At 34.2% G+C, this 23,767-nt stretch overlaps 2 protein-coding genes across 4 annotated transcripts in view; both read right to left on the bottom strand.

The window, feature by feature from the left end:
- The window catches only part of LOC132565465 (histone deacetylase 4-like), an 82,690-nt gene extending 68,448 nt beyond the window's left edge, over positions 1-14,242 (bottom strand). For all 3 annotated transcript variants that reach the window (XM_060230112.1, XM_060230110.1, XM_060230109.1), the window contains exons 1-2: positions 14,028-14,242; positions 5,299-5,367 (exon numbers count right to left, since the gene is read on the bottom strand). In XM_060230112.1, the coding sequence (XP_060086095.1) occupies positions 5,299-5,341 (43 nt within the window). In that variant the 5' untranslated portion in view covers positions 5,342-5,367; positions 14,028-14,242. The remainder of the gene's footprint in view (positions 1-5,298; positions 5,368-14,027) is intronic.
- A 651-nt stretch (positions 14,243-14,893) lies between these two features.
- LOC132565530 (mucin-2-like) lies at positions 14,894-23,361 on the bottom strand. The gene is made up of 3 exons (XM_060230180.1): positions 23,280-23,361; positions 16,207-16,443; positions 14,894-15,969 (listed from the first exon to the last, which is right to left on the bottom strand). Exons 1-3 carry the CDS (start codon positions 23,359-23,361, stop codon positions 14,894-14,896), a joined length of 1,395 nt encoding a protein of 464 aa, XP_060086163.1.
- Between the last annotated feature and the right edge of the window lie 406 nt (positions 23,362-23,767).

Below are 23,767 nucleotides of genomic sequence, written 5' to 3' on the forward strand. Positions count from 1 at the left end.
GATTACAAATTTTGCATTGAAAGGTGCCATTCTCACTGGTGTGTTTTGTACAACACTTGTTATATATCTGCGATAACTTTATAAATTTTTAACACAGAGTAAACATGAAATGTGTGAATATGTTAAGCAGTTTTAACATTGATAGCAGACATTTGTTAGAATTTCAAAATTAAAACTTCATGATCATGTCCTCATACAATAAAAGTATCTGAGATATAAAAGTGACGATACTTCGACTATACTGGCAAAGCAAATACAGACAGTTTTTGATAAAAGTGATGATTATTCATATGAATTTGGATCTAATTTAAGTGAAGAGTGTAAGAATTTTGAAAATCAAAGGTCCTATTTTTCTGTTTCTCAGTAACAAGAGACCAGCTCTGCTGTAACATCTGTTACCTGATTGTATCCTGTCACATGTAAGAAACTCGCACCTTTACCTCTTGAATAACAATGACAAGGTGAGAATAACAGAATCTACAATATATATTGATAGACTCTAAACCACTTTCTGTATGACTGGCTTAGTGAATGACATGGTCCAAGGCAAAATTGGGGAAATTAATCAAAGATAATTTACACAATTTATTCCCTTTAGCGTGGGACTTTCAGGAGTTCATGTTTGGTAAAATGAAACACTCCACTAAGAGATCTGTAGCATGTTTAAGTTCTATGACTGGGTTACCTATATAAAGTCATGCAAACTTTCAAGAAACTATGATTGTTGTGATTGTTCTTCACATTGCCATCCAAACAAAACTATAAGACACTTAATGAATTTGAAAAGTATGCTGTGAATAAGATGTCAAAAGTCATTCTGGTGTGTGAACACTGTTCACTATACTGACTGATGTCCCTCTAACTTTGTATATAGTAAGCTCACCTGTACTGACCAAACAAGGAACCAGACCAGATATGGGGCTGATCCTTAAATGAGGAACCAGACCAGATATGGGGCTGATCCCTAGAGATTGAGACTATGTGCCATGAATTGTGCTCTAAACCGAAAGTTACTTGCCACAAACTTGATATATCACTGAAATCGCGAAGTTAGCAGCTACAAAAAAAAGCTTGTTAACAGTAATCGGTGGTCAATTTCAACTGCAATAGAGTGATTCAAGACAATAGTGTAATACCACTTAATCCATAGATATATAAAAAAAACTACAACCTTATTATAGTCCAAGTAAAATTAACTGCTAAGCTGAACTTAACATGGAATATTGAAATAAGGCAGTTTTAATTTCTCCTGGGTAAACCCAACAGTTGTGCATGTGAAACCAGTTATCTCAGACATGCTTCTTAAAAGCAAGTTGTTTATCTGTGCACAAAATATGATAACCATTTTGTCTGTAATCTTTATGGTAATGAATGGTGAACATGACTAGTCATTGAGATCTGACTCTATCTTTTACAATTATTCCAGGAAACACTCCAGCTTTAATGTTAATATCATGACAAAACAATTTCAATATGTTTATCTGAAGTATAACTGTCATCATCTAAACCAAGCTCATTTGGATTTCAGTTCGTGATTGTAAACAATCTTGTTAAACAACAACTCCATTCCTTTCTATTCAAAAGCTAACTCTCAAAAAATATCAAATTAATCTTATAAGATATTTAGATATTAAGCATTACTTCAAAATTCACTAAAGCAGATTTTTTTCATAACCATCATCGAAAATTATCAATTTTCATTTGAAAATTTTAATGAAAAAGATATTTTTTTAATCCAATATAATTTTGAATGCAGTTTTCATGTTTGCTTTGACATTTGTTGAAGTGCTATAACACTGAACATATGCTGTAAGACTTGTACATCTAAGTATATATGTGTTATTGAAACTTAATCAAATAAGCAAAATCAGACTCGGAACACCACCTCTTTTGAAGTTTTTTTCTACTATTAAGAATGCCATTTTCTGTTAATAAGGGATATTAAAGCGGACATGTTTGTAATGAGCTGAGATTTAAAGAATTAAAACCAAAATCTATAAAAAAAAACATCCATTATTTACTAAACAATATTTCATACATCTTTGGAGAAGAATTCCATCCAAATGCCCATTAGTTCATAATTGTCTGAAACTTTTTAATGTGATATATTTATTCATTTTTTTTTCAAACGGCAGAAAATTGATCACAATTAAGGCACCACCGGAATCAACATGAACAAAACATGCAAACATTGTATTCATCAGAAACACATTTATTCACCTTTTATGATCACGTATTGTATTTATATAACCATTTAAACCTGGTGCAAAAATGGATTACTGAAAACTCACTCAACGCGCACATACATATATACAAAGGCTTCATCTATGAAGAGTTATGAGCTAAAGGTTTGAATGGGTAAACAATGTGGACCCCGTTCAATTCTATCAACACTATTGCTACTAGCAGCTATGGTCCTATAGCCAAACAAAGCTCGGCCATTATGCTGTAATCATCTCTGAACAGAGCAGGAAGACAATTATCATCAGCAATGCCATACCCCCTGCTGCGGGAGGAAGGACACTATACTTATCTCTCATACATACATCCAGGTGTGGTAACAGATCGTTAACAGGTGTGGTTCAATGTTCTAATTTCTTTTCATATATTTCATATACAGCATGTAAATATACAGGTAAATAGCACAAGTGTAAAGCACCTCGATATCAGTGTAATATCAACAACACACCTGTATTTTACATGTAATGTTTACCTGGTGCATACCTGTACTAACATGAAATTACTACAACCGATTCAATACCCCATTTACACCTGGCCAGCTAGCATTTTGTATTTATTTCATTTACAATATCGATAACTTTTCTGAAAACAAATCTGGTCATCAACATGAACAGTATATATAGTAACATCAGCTGTCAATACAGATCAATATAGTTCATATCTATAATCAAGTTATTGGCATTTTCTATAACAAAATCAATATATATTCATGAAAAATTCCATATTATATAAAATTTGAAAATCAGGTCACAAAATAAAAGTTTCTAAGATAAAATTAAGATAGCAAACTTGTCTTTATTGCTTAAAAGAAGAATTCAAATGAGAATTAAGCTCCTCTATTTTGAAATGTGCTGACCAGATAAACACCATGTTGTTGGTAGCTAGCTGTCCAGATAAACACCATGTTGTTGGTAGCTAGCTGTCCAGATAACACCATGTTGTTGGTAGCTAGCTGACCAGATAACACCATGTTGTTGGTAGCTAGCTGTCATGATAAACACCATGTTGGTGGTAGCTAGCTATCCAGATAACACCATGTTGTTGGTAGCTAGCTATCCAGATAAACACCATGTTGTTGGTAGCTAGTTATCCAGATAAACACCATGTTGTTGGTAGCAAGCTGGGCAGATAAACACCATGTTGTTGGTAGCTAGTTATCCAGATAAACACCATGTTGTTGGTAGCAAGCTGGGCAGATAAACACCATGTTGTTGGTAGCAAGCTGGGCAGATAAACACAATGTTGTTGGTAGCTAGCTGTCCAGATAAACACCATGTTGTTGGTAGCTAGCTGTCCAGATAAACACTATGTTGTTGGTAGCTAGCTGGGCAGATAAACACCATGTTGTTGGTAGCTAGCTGACCAGATAACACCATGTTGTTGGTAGCAAGCTGTCCAGATAAACACAATGTTGTTGGTAGCTAGTTATCCAGATAAACACCATGTTGTTGGTAGCAAGCTGGGCAGATAAACACCATGTTGTTGGTAGCTAGCTATCCAGATAAACACTATGTTGTTGGTAGCTAGCTATCCAGATAAACACCATGTTGTTGGTAGCAAGCTGGGCAGATAAACACAATGTGGTTGGTAACTAGCTGTCCAGATCAACACCATGTTGTTGGTAGCTAGCTGTCCAGATCAACACCATGTTGGTGGTAGCTAGCTGTCATGATAAACACCATGTTGTTGGTAGCTAGCTGACCAGATAACACCATGTTGTTGGTAGCTAGCTGTCATGATAAACACCATGTTGGTGGTAGCAAGCTGTCCAGATCAACATCATGTTTTTGGTAGCTAGCTGTTCAGATAAACATCATGTTGTTGGTAGCTAGCTGTCCAGATAAACACCATGTTTTTGGTAGCTAGCTGTTCAGATAAACATCATGTTATCGGTAGCAAGCTGTCCAGATAAACATCATGTTGTTGGTAGCTAGCTGCCCAGATAAACACCATGATGTTGGTAGCTAGCTGTCCAGATAAACACCATGATGTTGGTAGCTAGCTGTCCAGATAAACATCATGTTCGTGGCAGCTAGCTGACCAGACAAACACAATGTTGTTGGTAGCTAGTTGTCATGTTAAACACCATGTTGTTGGTAGCTAGCTGTCCAGATCAACACCATGTTGCTGGTAGCTAGCTAACCAGATCAACACCATGTTGTTGGTAGCCAGCTGTCCAGATAAACACAATGTTGTTGGTAGCTAGCTGACTATATAAATACCATATTGTTGGTAGCTAGCTGGGCAGATAAACACCATGTTGTTGGTAGCTAGCTGTTCAGATAAACACCATGTTGTTGGTAGCTAGCTGTCCAGATCAACACCATGTTGTTGGTAGCAAGCTGGGCAGATAAACACCATGTTGTTGGTAGCTAGCTGGGCAGATAAACATCATGTTGTTGGTAGCTAGCTGTCCAGATAAACACCATGTTGTTGGTAGCTAGCTGGGCAGATAAACACCATGTTGTTGGTAGCTAGCTGTCCAGATAAACATCATGTTGTTGGTAGCTAGCTAGGCATATAAACACCATGTTGGTGGTAGCTAGCTGGGCAGATAAACACCATGTTGTTGGTAGCTAGCTGTCCAGATAAACATCATGTTGTTGGTAGCTAGCTAGGCATATAAACACCATGTTGGTGGTAGCTAGCTGTCCAGATAAACACCATGTTGTTTGTAGCTAGCTGTTCAGATAAACACCATATTGTTCCTAGCTAGCTCTCCAGATAAATGCCATGTTGTTGGTAGCTAGCTGACCATATTACACCATGATGACTCTTTAATCAAAATTCTGATGTTTGTTAAAAGTTTCATTTTATATCAGGAAGTCTTTAGTTTATGATAACTTTAGAACAATCATCAATAAAACAGTCACACACACTGTTCGTCCTTTCCTGATATCTATATACCCACAGGGAAACATTTACAATATTTGGAAAGAATTTATACCTACCATACATCCATTTCTATCTTGGTCCTAAATCTGCAAATCCACAAAATTCTCCAATAATTACCTCTGGTATAAGTGATTGTTAATCAATAGTTAAAAAGAAACTTACCAGCTTTTTGACTGACAGGAGAAAAGTGGCTGTTTATTTCCATGGTGGATTCATGTGGACCAATGGGATCTGGAAAGACAGAAAATTAAGAACAAAATTAATCATCAAATGAATTAACAAAATTGTACATTTATGTATCTCTACCAGCATACTGTGTGACCTTGACTTAACAACCTTATATCTTAAATTGTGATATTTTATGCTTAATAAGTGAGTGAAGTTTGATGTGAATACCCTGAAAGAATGAAGACACTGGAGCACTGACAATGATTGTCTAAACATAGTTACAGTGACCTTGACCCAACAATCCATTAACTTAAAAATGTCCAGATATATTGTAATGATGCATGTGTGAACATGGAAGGAGCAGAAAATTATAGTCTCCTTCCCTCCACCTGTTTCACCAGTAGGAAAAGAAAGCAGATGTAAAGTCTAAATGACCTTGTTCTCTATCATTTGTTGTAATTGTGGTTATGTACTAAATGACCTTGTTCTCTACAATTTGTTGTAACTGTGGTTATGTACTAAATGACCTTGTTCTCTACAATTTGTTGTAACTGTGGTTATGTACTAAATGACCTTGTTCTTTACCATTTGTTGTAACTGTGGTTATGTACTAAATGACCTTGTTCTCTACCATTTGTTGTAACTGTGGTTATGTACTAAATGACCTTGTTCTATACCATTTGTTGTTACTGTGGTTATGTACCAAATGACCCTTTTTATATACCATTTGTTGTAGCTGGGGGTATGTACTAAATGACCCTTTTATATACCATTTGTTGTAGCTGGGGGTATGTACTTAATGACCCTTTTCTATACCATTTGTTGTAGCTGGGGTATGTACTTAATGACCCTTTTCTATACCATTTGTTGTAACTGTGGTTATGTACTAAATGACCTTTTCTATACCATTTGTTGTTGCTGTGGTTTGGTACTAAATGACCCTTTTCTATACCATTTGTTGTTACTGTGGTTATGTACTAAATGACCTTTTCTAAACCATTTGTTGTAACTTTAGTTATGTACTAAATGACCTTTCTCTACAATTTGTTGTAACTGTGGTTATGTACTAAATGACCTTTTCTAAACCATTTGTTGTAACTTTGGTTATGTATTAAATGACCTTTCTCTACCATTTGTTGTAACTGTGGTTATGTATAAAATGACCTTTTCTATACCATTTGTTGTAGCTATGGTTATGTACTAAATGACCTTGTTCTCTACCATTTGTTGTAGCTGTGGTTATGTACTAAATGACCTTTTCTATACCATTTGTTGTAGCTATGGTTATGTACTAAATGACCCTTTTCTATACCATTTGTTGTAGCTATGGTTATGTACTAAATGACCCCTTCCTCTAACATTTATATTTCATGTTTAAGACCCCATTCTCAACCATTTGTTGTAACTGTGGTTATACATACTAAACGACCCCTTTCCCCAAACATTCATTGTAAATGTGGTTACATTAAACAACTCCTTTCTGGTGCCTGGTGGCTATGTTACGTTATAAGCCCATCTGTATACATCACTGTTGCATTAGAAATGCAATTTAATGTTATGTCATTGTTAAGTAATAAGCTCATCATAATATGTAGTAGGTAGATGTTGCCCCCATCACCGGGCTAGTTGACTGACTTCGACCCCCCCTCCCTAAAGTTCACTGTAGGATAAATATGTTATGTCTGAAAATAAAATAATTCACATTTACCCACAAGTCTTGTTTTATACCATATTAAAACAGTTATAACTATATTCATATCTCAATTTATGCAGATCTACTTGAATTCATTTAATTACAACAAATAAAAAAATTATCTTATTTGTCACATTGAAATGATATACCATCCCAACTGATGTCACTTTTCACCATCAAAAAATTAATTCACTTCCAAATGTTTGAATTTCTCTTAAGTTTTCAGCAAAATACATATTCAATATACTTTCTGTCAAAAATGTCAATTTCATTTCAGTAATAATTACCATAACTTTATGGAGTATACTAAAGTTATGGTAAGTATTACCTCATGAAAATTGGTTTTACATTAAAAAACCTCAAATCTTAAACTGATTAAATAATATTTTAGATTTATGATTATATTTACAGTTACCAATTTATCATCGTAATAACTCTTTCTTTTAAACTTAATTTCTAATAATTTAATTATATATTCTTATTACCCTTAACACCAATTCAATATAATTAAATGACTCATAAAAAATTTGTCAAAATATTTTATTACCTGTAATATTTTTTTATTTTTAAAAGTGTCTCTATTTTGTTTTATTTTGACCAGAAACAATCTGCACCTACCAAATCAAAACATAACATGATATCAACCATTCCTAAACCAGATAATCCTGCATATATCAAACTCCCAGTATATAACACTATCAATAAACTTAGAAACCTCAAAAACAAAGCCAGTTTGTAATTGTATAATCATTGATGTACTTGGAAACTCAGGTATTTTTTCCAGTCCTATTTTTGCAATAATCAAGGTATACATAGTCTTAACTTTGTGCATTTTAAGTCACAAACCTGGATTTTCCAAGCATTACAATCCTTGTTTACAGTATAAATCTTTCAAGTGCAAAATTACAGCACAAATAAGCCCAGGATTTTTGTGATAAAACTATTTGTTCTGAAGAAAGGAAAATCCACAATGAACCCATTTGTCAATATGGGTTACAGAGAAATTGTGTCTGCCCAGGTTTTTTGTACGATAAACATGGCACATATAGCAGTAGTATGGTTGTCATATAATTAGAAAACGTCAAGTAGTCAATATCTCTAATGTTCATATATTTCCTCTGCTGCAGATTACCACAATTGAAATTATTCTAATTCAATGCACAAAAACAGTTTGAAACAGTAAGTTAAAAATACATCATATGCAGTGAAGTGTAAAAAGAATACATGGATTCAGCAATCGTTTGGAAAACAAATTCTTCATGTCTCTTATTTAGTTATTTGGGTTTCCATGATAACTGCTTCTGTAAACCTCTTTAATGTGACCTACTTTATTGAGAGAGTAATGTGAACATTGCATAGGGTATCTCTTCTGTTCTGCTGACTGTGACCTACTTTGCTGATAAAGAATGGTGAACACACTATAGTATTCATTCTGTGTCCTTGATTGTGCCCTACTTTGTCCGCAGTAAGGAATACATTATTGCGATAGGGTATTAACACATTCTTTTAGTCCTGAATAACTTTGTTACTCTTTGTTCATTACTTCATCCTTCACCAATTTGGCATCACTATAAATATCAAGCATTAACAGTATGTAACATGTCATTCAAATTTTATTACTGAAATACACAGTAATTTCTGGTGTTAAACCCCTTTGATGTCTGAGCTTTTCAAAAACCTCTTATCTTGAAAATATATTACTACACAATATTCATCTTTCTAATCAAGGTTAACCTTCAATACTGATAAACTTCTTGGAATATGATGAAGTACTGACATAATTCAACAAGCTTACATGATCAGTACAATTTCATAACATAATGCTATTTATAACCAAGCACCAAGAATTTCTATAACAATGAAAGTCTCTAGGCAAACATTTATCAAACCAAGATCAGCTCTTAACCCAATCGTTGTACATCAACCTGAAAATAAGCATCCCCATTTCATCGATCAAAGCCAAATGTACTTTTAGTCAAATAATATAAGTTGGCTCCAGGGATACTTACTGAATAAATAATGATGGCAAATATTACTAGATGAAACATGTATTGAAAAAGCATTTGTTTCAGCTGTTTGAAATAGATCCAAATTCTAAAAAAATCTCATTGCATCAGTTCAAACATCGTCATAACCCTGATTAGAAGATCAAATCATTTCAAACATTATTTTTCATCACATTATTTCAAATATAGCATAACCCTGATTAAATGATCACACTAGTTCAAACACTGTCATAACCATGATTAAATCATCACACTAGTTCAAACATTGTCATAACCCTGATTAAATCATCACACTAGTTCAAACATTGTCATAACCCTGATTAAATCATCACACTAGTTCAAACATTGTCATAACCCTGATTAAATCATCACACTAGTTCAAACATTGTCATAACCCTGATTAAATCATCACACTAGTTCAAACATTGTCATAACCCTGATTAAATCATCACACTAGTTCAAACATTGTCATAATCCTGATTAAATCATCACACTAGTTCAAACACTGTCATAACCCTGATTAAATCATCACACTAGTTCAAACATTGTCATAACCCTGATTAAATCATCACACTAGTTCAAACATTGTCATAACCCTGATTAAATCATCACACTAGTTCAAACATTGTCATAACCCTGATTAAATCATCACACTAGTTCAAACATTGTCATAACCCTGATTAAATCATCACACTAGTTCAAACATTGTCATAACCCTGATTAAATCATCACACTAGTTCAAACATTGTCATAACCCTGATTAAATCATCACACTAGTTCAAACATTGTCATAACCCTGATTAAATCATCACATTAGATAAAACATTATCATAACCCTGATTAAAACATCACATTAGTTTAAACACTGTCATAACCCTGATTGGATCATAATGTAAGTTAAGATTTCATTGAAACCCTGATTAGTTTAAACATATTAAACATATTTTATTGCCGAAAGCAAATGGATTGGGCACAAGTTCTCTCAACTTATAAGAGCCCTCTCCACAATAATATATACAATGAATGTGACAACAGCTATGTACAGTTACAACTTATTTTTAAATGTAAAATGTAGTAGGGAAAAACGAAGGAAAGAAAAGATGGGAGATGAAGAGAAGAAATTGATTTAACAATCCGACCCTGATCAAATAATCATATCAGTTCAAACATTGTCGTTACCCTGATTATATATACATACAAATAATACAGAACCAGTTGTGTATATAAGTCAAGGTTTTTTTTTTAATGAAGTTGACAATTACTGTGCAAATTAAAGATGAGATTGGATAAATAAACTATCTCTACTTTGGAAAATCCCACATATCTGTGATGTACTTCAATCATATCATTTCTATATTCTATATAAAGATTTATTAACAGTAGAAGCATGATACAGAGCCTTTAATAATTTGGTATACATTGATTAACCTCCACTAATGAAATTCATTTCATCAAAACAAGCTAGGTACATGATAAATCACGAAGAATTAGTGCTACGGAACAATATCTAATTATAGCACTCAAGCTTATTACACCGGTCCTAATTACCTATATGATAGCAGAGATAAGACACCTTATTACATAGTTTATAATCTACTGTATACACATACACAAGTATATATACACCTCAGCCTACAATACATGATTACAACTAAGGACTGACCTTTACTACCCCCTCAACAATGGGTGTAGGTCTTTCTGTGTTCGATACCCTTTGACCCACATATATAGGTCAAACCCAGCTATAGCTATTATCAACCCTTCTCTGGGGCAATCTTAATTTAAATTTGATGGCAGGTATGTTAATTAAATGTGCAATTAATTCAGAAAATTAAATATTATGCATGAAACCTTGTCAGAAAAATCAGTACAATAACATGATACTTGGTACAGAAATACCATGTTTCCCTAAGTGAGTGAAATGTTCCCCTCATGGTGATGTTTAGAATTTAGAATGCGTTATATATGTACTTTACTTATATATTAAAACAACTAAAGTATATTCATTAAATAGTACATAGCAGTCTCCTTGGTATTTAAGGTCAAGACAAAAGAACTTCTAGACATACCACTTCCTACTTACCCTATCCATAGTGATTTTAACCATAACAACTGAGGTACATTAAAATTTTCTTCTTTCAATAATTAATGTATACAACACAAATTTGATTTCACTTTAAATCAATTGTATAGTTCCATGAGTTTTACAGGCGCTAACTCCATTGAGTGTTGGACTATTATAACCCCAGGTGATGATACAAGATGAACATTTCCACGTTCCCTATATCCATGACATTTTGTGATTATCTGAAAGCTGAGTTATGGAATTGATGTGTCTTTGGGCAAGACACTTCATCCTTATTGCTCTGGGGGCATATATTATGGACCTTCCATATGTTGTTCATTGAGGTAGCCACCTGCTACTTAAATGAGACCTCACCCAAAACAACCTTTATATTCATTGGGTAGTCAGTCAAGTAATCAAATGAATTATAATATCAATGGCTAAACATGAACAATTTTGAAGAGAAAGTGAAAAGGTGAATGTTTAATGAAAGTAGCTGCAGTGTTAACCTACAACTAAAGAATTCTAAAACTTACAGGCAACTGTATGTTCACACAGGAATGTCCCCATGAAAAAACAGCCATTTTTTCTGATACGGAATTAAAATTCTATGATAGCATAAGTGCACAGAACTTAAAAATGTCATTATTAACATGTTGTTTCCTAGTGACTGTAAAATGTTAAGCCTACTTCCTGTTCAACATAAATATATTTCGTTTTTTATAACTTGGTAAACCAGTCATTTCATTTGAGGGTAAATGTATTATTTACCATTTTAAGTGGGCTGTTCCTATAAATAGACATAACTGGGTCACTCGGTAACACACATATCAGAGTGAGAAAGTTTACATACAAACCTTAATTGACAGAATTTTGAGGAACATGAACTGATCAAATTTTGTGGCTGAATAAACCAGTTGATATTCTTGTGTATCTTAATGACAACATCCATTCCAAAACTCTGTCCATGATTTTCACCAACTATAGTTAATTTTCAGTAAATCTGTGACTTATCCCAATTAGTAATGATTATACTATTATTATACTGCTATACAGGCCTAGTTTTGACCTTATCTTGACCTGTTCTATATTCCTACAGCTGACCAATGGTTATCTACAGAGATCTGTGCTGTTTCTGTATGTTCTAACTTGACTCACCACCTCTTGAACTCTTATACTACTTTATTAACACTTGGTGCTATAAACTATCAGGTGAAATATATAAAACCTCCTTGTTTCAGTCACATTAAAAGAGAATTTCTCTCCAACAACCCTTATCCTGGCCTCAAGTACCCCGAGCTGTTCTCACAACATCCAACTACTTCCTACTATGTAATTCCATGCAGCCCCCACAGCCGAGACACTATCATTGCCACCATCATACAACATATTTCAGTTTTACAAAAGGTTGTTCCTTTCATTCTTATGTGTTCATTTTCCAGTACATGTACTTCTGAAGAAATAGCAATAAGAAAATTCAAAAGTCAATATTCAAAATGACTGATGGCAGCCATCTTGAATATTGCATCATTCTATTCTCTAAACATGGCATGTATAACTAGGAAAAATACTGATTATATTTGGTGTCATAGCGATTCTTTCAGTAGTTCTGGAGAAACTATCAAAATCCAAAATGACCACCGTCAGTCACATTGAATATATAATAACAATCAAAATCTGAAAAGTGGGTTTCACAACTGAAACTCCTACATATTTATATATATATATATAAATATATATGTAAAAACATTCATCACACAAATCAACACACATAAAAACATTCTCCCTTTGACAAATTCACACACATGTACAAATATTTTGTCTTTCATGAATTCACACACACATGTAGAAACATTCTTCTTTCCCATACAAATATACATATATAAGTAAAAACATTCTTCCTTTCATCAATTACACACATATGTCAAACATTCTTTGTCACACAAAATTCATACACTAATGTACAAGCATTCTTCCTGATAGAAATTCACAGGCACATATGTAGTATTATATATCTTCACACAAATCAACAAACACATATGTGAGACACATTCTTTCTGACACAAATTCATACACATGTAGGAACATTCTGTCTTATACAAATTCACATGCACACATGTAGGAACATTCTGTCTTATACAAATTCACATGCACACATGTAGGAACATTCTGTCTTATACAAATTCACATGCACACATGTAGGAACATTCTGTCTTATACAAATTCACATGCACACATGTAGGAACATTCTGTCTTATACAAATTCACATGCACACATGTAGGAACATTCTGTCTTATACAAATTCACATGCACATATGTAGGAACATTCTGTCTTATACAAATTCACATGCACATATGTAGGAACATTCTGTCTTATACAAATTCACATGCACATATGTAGGAACATTCTGTCTTATACAAATTCACATGCACATATGTAGGAACATTCTGTCTTATACAAATTCATACACATGTAGGAACATTCTGTCTTACACAAATTCATACACATATTTATAGAAACATTTTTCGTCAAAGTCATACACACATGTAAAGCAACATACTTCCTAACACATGTTCCTATACACCTATGAAGTAATATTGTTCTTCACACAAACAAGTAATGGTCACTCGGAGTTTACTGAACTCTGTCCAATTAGGACATAATTTAACCTGCAGCAAAACAATTAGATTGAACAATAATACATTAGCAAATGAAACTCTCTCTCTCTGTAAAGCTGTCAAACAAGAGTGTCAAAGTTTTTATCTGGTTTATAGAAAGACAACAGGAACACATTCTCCCAACATAAATAATGTATCCATCCAGAAATACGTTCACACACAACTAGTTCAACGTTGATGCACATGTGAGAAGCACAAGACATCTGCACACGTAAACACCACCACCATTTCAAACTGTCCTAGAAGTAGAAGTTGAGAGCTTTCAGACCCTATACTTACCCTCTTGTTAATGAAATCCAATTACTGATTGCTTGTCCTGCACAATTAGTGCTATGCTAGCTTTCAATTAAATTTTCTTGGGTTGGGAAAGGTTAGGCAGCCAAACACACACAAGAGTTATGCTGTTCTCAATCTAGCACTAGTCTGAACTCCAAGGCAGTTTAATGTAGGTATATATACCTACCAGCTTTATAGCTTCCATACACTACAAACCATTGCCATTTGTTTACATTTTTTTCACAGAATCCTGGCAAACAAACTATGTTAAAGTACTGGATTCAGCCTTGTCTAATTTCTGAAATAATTTCACCAACAGATATTTTAGCCGATTGCGTTGTTCCAGGTTTAAATGATCCGATCAGGGAACGTTGAGAATGGTAGATTTGCTAACACACAGGCTAGCTAACTCCCAGGGCTGGCTGGACTGTAATATCTACAGCTCAAGCTATTAATGGCTGGCACTATCTATAAATAGTAACGCTGACCCTTGAAGGTCGCTAAGCTATCTCTCAGTAGGGAGGCAAATCAATAGTTACATAGTAGTGGCTGTTTAATGTACTAGGCTATATATATAAAATATACTGTAGAGTCTACATGTTACATACAATTAGTAACATTTTCTCCCCTCCCCTGAGGTATACATAAGTTAGTAGTGTACATACAAACAATACAGAATATCTATAAATACATTCTCTACTGATATTTAGGCAGCCAGTCTTTTACACAACAATTTAGTTGGTCTAGGCAAGGGAGATGTGAGTAATATGTAATTATATGGTGTGTAGGATAGAATTGGGTCACAGGCGTGGGCGGGTAGGGTTGGAGATGGTGTAGGGTAAGGTACCAGTGATAGGTGTGGAATAAGGCTACCAGTGACAGGATTGGATGGGTAGGGCTGGAGATGGTGTGTGGTAAGGGTCCCTGTGACAGGAGTGGGTGGGTAAGACTGCAGATGGTGTGGAGTAAGGGTACCTGTGACAGGAGTGGGTGGGTAAGACTGGAGATAGTGTGGGATAAGGGTACATGTAACAGGAGGGGGTGGGTCGTGCTGGAGATGGTTTGGGGTACCTGTGACAGGGGTGGGTGGGTAAGCTGGAGATGGTGTGGGGCAAGGGAACCTGTGACAGGGGTGGGTGGGTAAGCTGGAGATGGTGTGGGTTAGGGTACCTGTGACAGGAGTGGGTGGGTAAGGCTGGAGATGGTGTGGGGTAAGGGTACCTGTGACAGGAGTGGTTGGGTACGGCTGGAGATGGTGTGGGGCAAGGGGTGCCTGTGACAGGAGTGGTTGGGTTGGTCTGGAGATAGTTTGGGATACCTGTGACAGGAGTGGGTGGGTAAGGCTGGAGATGGTGAGGGGTAAGGGTACCTGTGACAGGAGTGGATGGGTAAGGATGGAGATGGTGTGGGGTAAGGGTACCTGTGACAGCAGTGGGTGGGTAAGACTGGAGATGGTGTAGGGTAAGGGTACCTGTGACAGGAGTGGATGGGTGAGGCTGGAGATGGTTTGGGATACCTGTGACAGGATTGGGTGGGTAAGGCTGGAGATGGTGTGGGGTAAGGGTACCTGTGACAGGAGTGGTTAGGTTGACCTGGAGGTAGTTTGGGGTACCTGTGACAGGAGGGGGTGGGTCGTGCTGGAGATGGTGTGGGGTACCAGTGACAGGAGTGGATGAGTAAGGCTGGAGATGGTGTGGGGTAAGGGTACATGTGACAGGAGTGGTTGGGTTGAGCTGGAGAAAGTTTGGGGTACCTATGACAGGAGTGGTTGGATATGGCTGGAGATGGTGTGGGGTAAGGGTACATGTGACAGGAGTGGTTGGGTTGAGCTGGAGAAAGTTTGAGGTACCTGTGACATGATTGGGTGGGTAAGGCTGGAGATGGTGTGGGGTACCAGTGACAAGAGTGGATAAGTAATGCTGGAGATGGTGTGGGGTAGGGGTACCTGTGACAGGAGTGAATGGGTAAGACTGGAGATAGTGTAGGGTACCTGTGACAGGATTGGTTGGGTAAGGCTAGAGATGGTGTGTGGTAAGGGTACCTGTGACAGGAGTGAATGGGTAAGACTGGAGATAGTGAGGGGTACCTGTTACAGGAGTGGATGAGTAAGGCTGGAGATGGTTTGGGGTACCTGTGACAGGTGTGGGTGGTTAAGACTGGAGATGGTGTGGGGTAAGAGTACCTGTGACAGGAGTGGGTGGGTAAGACTGGAGATGGTGTGGGGTACCTGTGACAGGAGTGGATGGGTAAGGCTGGAGATGGTGTGGGGTCAGGGTACCTTTGACAGCAGTGGGTGGGTAAGACTGGAGATGGTGTGGGGTAAGGGTACCTGTGACAGGAGTGGATGGGTAAGGCTGGAGATGGTTTGGGATACCTGTGACAGGAGTGGATTGGTAAGGCTGGAGATGGTTTGGGATACCTGTTACAGGAGTGGATGGGGCAAATTATGACTAAATGCATGGATAGGGCTGGAGCACAGTAAAGTATACAAGACTTAATCATTTACAATATACAAGGCAAACATTTACAGTATAAGTTATACAGAATATGAGACCTAAAAGTTTACTGTGCATGTGACATAAATGTTTACAGTTTTTGAGACTTAATGTTTACAGTTTTTGAGACTTAATATTTACAGTTTTTGAGACTAATATTTACAGTTTTTGAGACTTAATGTTTACAGTTTTTGAGACTAATGTTTACAGTTTTTGAGACTAATATTTACAGTTTTTGAGACTAATGTTTACAGTTTTTGAGACTAATGTTTACAGTTTTTGAGACTAATATTTACAGTTTTTGAGACTAATGTTTACAGTTTTTGAGACTAATGTTTACAGTTTTTGAGACTAATATTTTCAGTTTTTGAGACTAATGTTTACAGTTTTTGAGACTAATATTTACAGTTTTTGAGACTAATGTTTACAGTTTTTGAGACTAATATTTACAGTTTTTGAGACTAATGTTGACAGTTTTTGAGACTAATGTTTACAGTTTTTGAGACTAATGTTTACAGTTTTTGAGACTAATGTTTACAGTTTTTGAGACTAATGTTTACAGTTTTTGAGACTTAATGTTTACAGTTTTTGAGACTAATATTTACAGTTTTTGAGACTAATGTTTACAGTTTTTGAGACTAATGTTTACAGTTTTTGAGACTAATGTTTACAGTTTTTGAGACTAATGTTTACAGTTTTTGAGACTAATGTTTACAGTTTTTGAGACTAATGTTTACAGTTTTTGAGACTAATTTTTACAGTTTTTGAGACTAATGTTTACAGTTTTTGAGACTAATGTTTACAGTTTTTGAGACTAATGTTTACAGTTTTTGAGACTAATGTTTTCAGTTTTTGAGACTTAATGTTTACAGTTTTTGAGACTAATATTTACAGTTTTTGAGACTAATATTTACAGTTTTTGAGACTAATATTTACAGTTTTTGAGACTAATGTTTACAGTTTTTGACTAATGACAGTTTTTGAGATAATGTTTACAGTTTTTGAGACTAATGTTTACAGTTTTTGAGACTAATGTTTACAGTTTTTGAGACTAATGTTTACAGTTTTTGAGACTAATATTTACAGTTTTTGACTAATGACAGTTTTTGAATATGTTTACAGTTTTTGAGACTAATATTTACAGTTTTTGTTTACAGTTTTTGAGACTAATATTTACAGTTTTTGAGACTAATGTTTACAGTTTTTGAGACTAATGTTTACAGTTTTTGAGACTAATGTTTACAGTTTTTGAGACTAATGTTTACAGTTTTTGAGACTAATGTTTACAGTTTTTGAGACTAAGTTTACAGTTTTTGAGACTAATGTTTACAGTTTTTGAGACTAATGTTTACAGTTTTTGAGACTAATATTTACAGTTTTTGAGACTAATAATGTTTACAGTTTTTGAGACTAATGTTTACAGTTTTTGAGACAGTTTTTTAATGTTTACAGTTTTTGAGATTTACAGTTTAATATTTACAGTTTTTGAGACTAATGTTTACAGTTTTTGAGACTAATGTTTACAGTTTTTGTTTTTGAGACTAATGTTTACAGTTTTTGAGACTAATGTTTTTACAGTTTTTGAGACTAATGTTTACAGTTTTTGAGACTAATACAGTTTTTACTAATGTTTACAGTTTTTGAGACTAATGTTTACAGTTTTTTAATGTTTACAGTTTTTGAGACTAATGTTTACAGTTTTTGAGACTAATGTTTACAGTTTTTGAGACTAATGTTTACAGTTTTTGAGACTAATGTTTACAGTTTTTGAGACTAATATGTTTACAGTTTTTGAGACTAATGTTTACAGTTTTTGAGACTAATGTTTACAGTTTTTGAGACTAATGTTTACAGTTTTTGAGACTAATGTTTACAGTTTTTGAGACTAATGTTTACAGTTTTTGAGACTAATGTTTACAGTTTTTGAGACTAATATTTACAGTTTTTGAGACTAATATTTACAGTTTTTGAGACTAATGTTTACAGTTTTTGAGACTAATGTTTACAGTTTTTGAGACTAATGTTTACAGTTTTTGAGACTAATGTTTACAGTTTTTGAGACTAATATTTACAGTTTTTGAGACTAATGTTTACAGTTTTTGAGACTGATGTTTACAGTTTTTGAGACTAATATTTACAGTTTTTGAGACTAATATTTACAGTTTTTGAGACTAAGTTTTTGAGACTAATATTTACAGTTTTTGAGACTAATATTTACAGTTTTTGAGACTAATATTTACAGTTTTTGAGACTAATGTTTACAGTTTTTGAGACTAATATTTACAGTTTTTGAGACTAATGTTTACAGTTTTTGAGACTAATGTTTACAGTTTTTGAGACTAATATTTACAGTTTTTGAGACTAATGTTTACAGTTTTTGAGACTAATATTTACAGTTTTTGAGACTAATGTTTACAGTTTTTGAGACTAATGTTTACAGTTTTTGAGACTAATATTTACAGTTTTTGAGACTAATATTTACAGTTTTTGAGACTAATGTTTACAGTTTTTGAGACTAATATTTACAGTTTTTGAGACTAATATTTACAGTTTTTGAGACTAATATTTACAGTTTTTGAGACTAATATTTACAGTTTTTGAGACTAATATTTACAGTTTTTGAGACTAATGTTTACAGTTTTTGAGACTAATGTTTACAGTTTTTGAGACTAATGTTTACAGTTTTTGAGACTTAATGTTTACAGTTTTTGAGACTTAAACTTTTACAGTGTAAAAGACTCAAAACATTTACCATAAAATAAAACATGAGACATATATGCTTACAGTATAGAGGACTTAAAAGTTTACAGTTTACGAGACACAAAGTTTACAGTATCCGAGACACAAATGTTTACAGTATACAACACTTAAATGTTTACAGTATGCAACACTTAAATGTTTGCAATATACAACACTTAAATGTTTACAGTATACAACACTTAAATGTTTGCAATATACAACACTTAAATGTTTACAGTATACAACACTTAAATGTTTGCAATATACAACACTTAAATGTTTGCAATACACAACACTTAAATACTTGCAATATACAACACTTAAATGTTTACAGTATACAACACTTAAATGTTTGCAGTATACAACACTTAAATGTTTACAGTATACAACACTTAAATGTTTACAGTATACAGCACTTAAATGTTTACAATATGGAAGACTTAAAATTTTCTATATAAATCTTCCAGCCTTTACAATCATTACTGATTATCTTTAAACATTACAAGACAATTTGACACAAATTGTAATTATAGTGTTGGCTACTATAGATTTAACGGATAGACACTATCAAGTCTGTCGGGCTTAATCTATTTTGATCTCTATATACACAAAGACAATGCTATTCTACAGAAGAGGCTAGGTAGTCCTACTACAAAAACTACACAATGGATTGTGGTCAGTATGTAGGGGATAATAAACCAGTGACATAAAGTTAGATAATAGCAGAAGGATGACATTGTTACATGTGTGGCATAACCAATGCACCAAACTCATCATAGTGTCAGTCATGATTCCACTAACCTATGTATCACTGTGAGGCCAAACAGCATCACATACAGTTAACACAAATTTAAGTACAATATCAATTTGTAACAGATAGTGTTATGATGAATTTGTGCATCTTCAACAATTGCCATACATAAACTGCCATTAGAGAAATCCTGTTTAACTCAATATCTCTAACAAGATACTCGGGTAGTACAGTGGTAACACACTTGTTTATCACCTACCCATCCAGGGTACGATTCCTGGTACGACCTGTAAAGATATTGGGTCACCTGTCTGACCATGTGGGTTTTCCCCGTGTCATGCGGTTTCCTCCCACCCTTCGTGTACTTCCATCCGCGTCAACAAGAGTGATTCATAAAAGTTGATAGCTTGTTTTGCAATTGTTGTAAAATAAATAATGTTTATATCTACATTTATCTCTCACAGGAAAAGCACTGATAAATGATCACCAGTAAAGTATTAAGTAAACTTTCCATGCTTTATTTATCAAATTTGGTAAATAGATTTATAAACAGCATAGCAATGAAACATTACCAATAATAATTGGTAAACAAATGTAATTAGCACCTATCATTAATTAAATCAGTAACATTACAGGTACCAATTAACATGCAATTTTGACCTAAATCACCGAAGCTTGAAATACAGGTCAAATTCAGAATCCCATGGATGTAATTTGTGGATAATTAATTGTCTTATCATCATTGGACAGAAGGATGAACAGACAGATGAACAGAGCCACCATTCAACATTTCCCACCAAATTTGTAGAGGAATTAAAGGAAAAAATACCCATTGTTAAATGACATCTTATAGGTGACTTTAAAAAAACAGTAAATCTTAACATGGAATGAACTAGTAGTTTCGAAAATACTACAACACAAACAGGAGTCATGATATAAGAATAGCAGTCTACAAACACAACACCTACATAAGCTGAACTTTTAACATAGTGTACAGTTCTAACAACAGTGCAGTCATCTTGTCTCAAATCTTAATCTTTTTCAAATTTTTTCACACTTCTACCTGAGCTTTTGGATAATCTCCTTGTTTGCAAAATTCTCCATACATTGAACTTGTAAAGAGATTTTGCATGGCCTTGTCAAGAAAAATTAAGGTCTGCATGGCTGAACATTTGAGTGGAATGAACAAGCTTTATACCTTAAGTAGACTACTTTGTTAATCCTTATTATAACTTTTAATGATTTAGTCAAGGTTGTTTCATGGTACCGGGAAGTATTAATTACAAGAAAGTCATATTTTGAAACTTTATTTGGAAGATATTAAGTAGAAGAATCGCATGGAAACAACTAGATATCAGAAAATATCTACTACCGTAAATAAGACAAGCAAAACGTCCCCCTTCCCCATGTCCCACACGTCCTCCTTCTTTGTATATCAGATCATGTGTAGAACCTGATGTTGTTATGATTCTATTGAATAAGTATAAGAACTAAAGCCTGTTTCTCAAAATTTGACATTGATTCAGAATGGGATAAAACACTACCCACTTCCCTATCCTCCCAACCATCCTGCCCCACAAACCTAAGGTTGGAAATAAACCTTGTCAAATTAGATTGATCCTTCTCATCGTCTGTTTGATCTCTGACCTTTAGCTTTATAATAATTAAATTCTACCTTTTTATAATGCATAGTTATCTGCTCTTGTTGTGAACAGGTATTAATTGATACATCGTTTGTGTGTGAGATATTGATGTCATTAATTTGTGACAAAACAACAAAATTTTCTTGCAAGAACTAATGACCTTACAATCAATAGCTACTGACAAGAAAACTCTGCTTTACAGAAAGACAGAATATAGACATCAGTTTACAAATATTAGACGAATCTTGAAGAGAAACTTGTGGAGACCAGATATAATGACCCTCAGTATTCCTTGTGTTGTAGATCACTCACTAAAATCCGTATCTTTCATAGCCTATGTTTCTTCCAAAGAATTTCAAATTATCACAATTTTTTATCATAATTCAAAAACATTTCAAGAAGTCCTTCATCAGACTTCACTAACCAACCATGTGTAGTATCATCAGAAACGTCAAAATTCTGCTTATCATTAACAAGGCCTAATATCCTTTCTAGTAAGCTAATTGTTGATGAAGTTTCAAAGCAAATTTATCAGATTTAGGCATTTTTTAAAATTCAGAATATATTGACCAATCATTCTTCTAATTCAGAATATATAGACATATATATATATATACATATATATATATATACATATATATAGACTGATATATATATCAGTGTGCAATATGCTAATCTGAATATCCATCATTAAACTTCGATTTCATCTTCCCAATAGATATTACAACACTTTACACTTAAGGTTTCATCTTCTTGGTATAAGTTTTATAGAACTCAGTTAGTACTGATGACCTTTATAAATTGCCTTCCGTTTTCTTTTATATCAACAAACTTTGGTCAACATAACTGTTTATATCTTGGTGCATCTTGGTGCATATGTGGAGCAAACAAAAAAGTCACTAAAAACTAGCCCTGCGGCTTATATTCAGGTGCTGTTTATACCCGGAAAATACAATATTTAGAAAAATCATTTCAGTCACAAATATGGAGTAACATTCATTCGGCCATTCCATACTTCCCAGAACCTAGCCAGAGTTTGGAAGGTTCAACATGCAAACAATGAAAACTTGACATTACGAGATCAAAAGGTGGGTACAATGCTTTTCTTTGGCTTAAAACATGTGCAGTATGGTTTATAATAAGGGCAGGTGTATTTACAAAGTTATGTCCATAACAAGAATCTTGGCATCTATATCAGTATTTTAGGAATGCAGTGATTCAGTGGATTTTATGAATGTAAATATTCCCTCTAATTCTGGAAACGTTTTGTAAATCTCACTGAAAAATATTCATTTTACGATTATGCTGTCATTTAATACCAAAATATACACACACACATATATATATATATATATTTTCTGAATTGCCATTTATTAATCTCATTTAAAGAAGTTAATATATGATACAGAAATACAACAACAGATACTCTTTATCTATAGGTCTTTCAATTTAACGCCAGGGATCAAGGGCAACGATTTATTACAAGTAACAAGATTAAAAGTATATTACAGAAGTAAAAAAAATCAATGCTAGACAAAATGATGTTCTAAAGGTACACTCCATAATTAATTTGTTATCTAGAAATGGGTAACTTTATGTATATTGGCAGTTGACTTGCAAAACAAACCGAGAACTAGAGTAGGGATTACCATCAAGAAGTCAGTTGTTATATCTTCCACACCCTCTCCAATGATTGATGGTACACCCATATCTATAAAAACCTGGCACAAAACACATATCTGGAATATTTTCACTCTCGATATAGAACCATCACCATGGACCTGCAGTCATATATGAACCACCTGTGGTGAATTTTTGAAGCATTTAGTATTATATCTGAAGCCCCCCGCCCCCCTCCCCCTCACCTTCTCTATCCTCAACTACCTATCACAAAGTATTATATCTTAATCTGCCCCCCTCCCCCTGGTCATCTCCTCTATCAACTCCTTTTTCACAAAGTATTATCACAGAAAGCCTTCCCCTCCTTTCCTTCCACCATCCCCAAACTCCCTGAATTTCTCTCTTCTATCCTCTCTCCACCCATTCAATTTCTAAATGATTTACATAAATCTTAATCGGTGAATTACACTGAAAACCTTTTAAGAAAACAAAAAC

The sequence above is a fragment of the Ylistrum balloti genome, unplaced genomic scaffold (genome assembly GCF_031769215.1).
Source record: "Ylistrum balloti isolate Yb309-2 unplaced genomic scaffold, AGI_CSIRO_Ybal_v1 Utg369724, whole genome shotgun sequence".
NCBI classification, from domain to species: Eukaryota; Metazoa; Mollusca; class Bivalvia; order Pectinida; family Pectinidae; genus Ylistrum; species Ylistrum balloti.